This window comes from Charadrius vociferus, unplaced genomic scaffold (assembly GCF_000708025.1).
Source record: "Charadrius vociferus isolate BGI_N301 unplaced genomic scaffold, ASM70802v2 scaffold161, whole genome shotgun sequence".
NCBI lineage: Eukaryota > Metazoa > Chordata > Aves > Charadriiformes > Charadriidae > Charadrius > Charadrius vociferus.
This window is the reverse complement of record NW_009646928.1, coordinates 6949382-6950637: the sequence shown is the minus strand read 5'-3', so window position 1 is coordinate 6950637 and position 1256 is coordinate 6949382. Positions and strand designations below refer to the sequence as shown.

Here is a 1256-nt window from a genome sequence, read left to right as displayed (position 1 = left end):
GGGGGATTTATTTTCCAGCCGTAGTAAAAAAAAAAAAAAATGCTGGAAAGGTCACATAATAATGAGCTCTTACAGCAAACACACTCTTCCCTTCCCCCTTCCTTCTATCTCACAATAAAATCATCTCCTTCAATTTGCCATGATCGTCGCGACCAGGAGCCAGGTGATTATCCTAATTAATGTCTATCTAATTAAATTACTGTCAGCGGTTAACCAATGGCAGAAGCCGTTTCATCCTCTCCACAAGCAGCAAGATCAAAAGTGAGTCTTTCCTGATTGCTGCATAGTGTCAATTGGCCAATCTCTTCTCCCAGGGAAGGGAAAAAAAAAAAAAAAAAAAAAAAAAGTAAATCAAACGTTTGGGAAGCATTTGGTGGATGAAGTGCTTTCTGTCTAGTGAGGGTCCCAGGATGTCTAGCTTCTGATACTAAGGAGCCCTTTCAGATCCAGGGACTGAAGGGTTATTACTGTGGTGCTAGAGCTATGCAGCTGGAGCATTGTCTTTCTCCCTCTATCATGCTCTCCAAGAAATTTCTCAATGTGAGCAGCAGTTACCCACATGCAGGCGGATCTGAGCTTGCCTTGCATGATCATCCCATTATCTCGACCACTGACAACCTGGAGAGAAGTTCACCTTTGAAAAAAATTACCAGGGGGATGACGAATCAGTCAGATACAGACAATTTTCCTGACTCCAAGGACACACCAGGGGACGTCCAGAGAAATAAACTCTCTCCCGTCTTGGACGGGGTCTCTGAGCTTCGTCACAGTTTCGATGGATCTGCTGCAGATCGCTATCTGCTCTCTCAGTCCAGCCAGCCCCAGTCTGCTGCCTCTGCTCCTAGTACCATGTTCCCTTACCCCAGCCAGCATGGACCTGCTCACCCAGCCTTCTCCATCGCCAGCCCCAGCCGCTACATGGCTCACCATCCTGTGATCACCAACGGAGCTTATAACAGCCTCCTGTCCAACTCCTCTCCGCAAGGCTACCCCACGGCGGGCTACCCTTACCCCCAGCAGTATGGCCATTCCTACCAAGGGGCACCTTTCTACCAGTTCTCCTCCACCCAGCCGGGGCTGGTTCCCGGGAAGGCTCAGGTCTACCTGTGCAACAGGCCACTCTGGCTGAAATTTCACCGGCACCAGACGGAGATGATCATCACGAAGCAGGGGAGGTAAGCCACCGCGCGGACCCTTCGCCGGGTGTCGGGGCTGAGCCGCCGGGCTCCGCCGGGGGAGCCGCCCGGAGCCTCCGC

General features: G+C 51.4%; 1 protein-coding gene across 1 annotated transcript; it reads left to right on the top strand.

Annotated features, from left to right (window-relative positions):
• Positions 1-402: 402 nt before the first annotated feature.
• Positions 403-1179, top strand: TBR1 (T-box, brain, 1). Its single transcript, XM_009894652.1, has one exon. It carries the CDS (start codon positions 484-486, stop codon positions 1177-1179), a length of 696 nt encoding a protein of 231 aa, XP_009892954.1. The 5' UTR covers positions 403-483.
• The last annotated feature ends 77 nt before the right edge of the window (positions 1180-1256 follow it).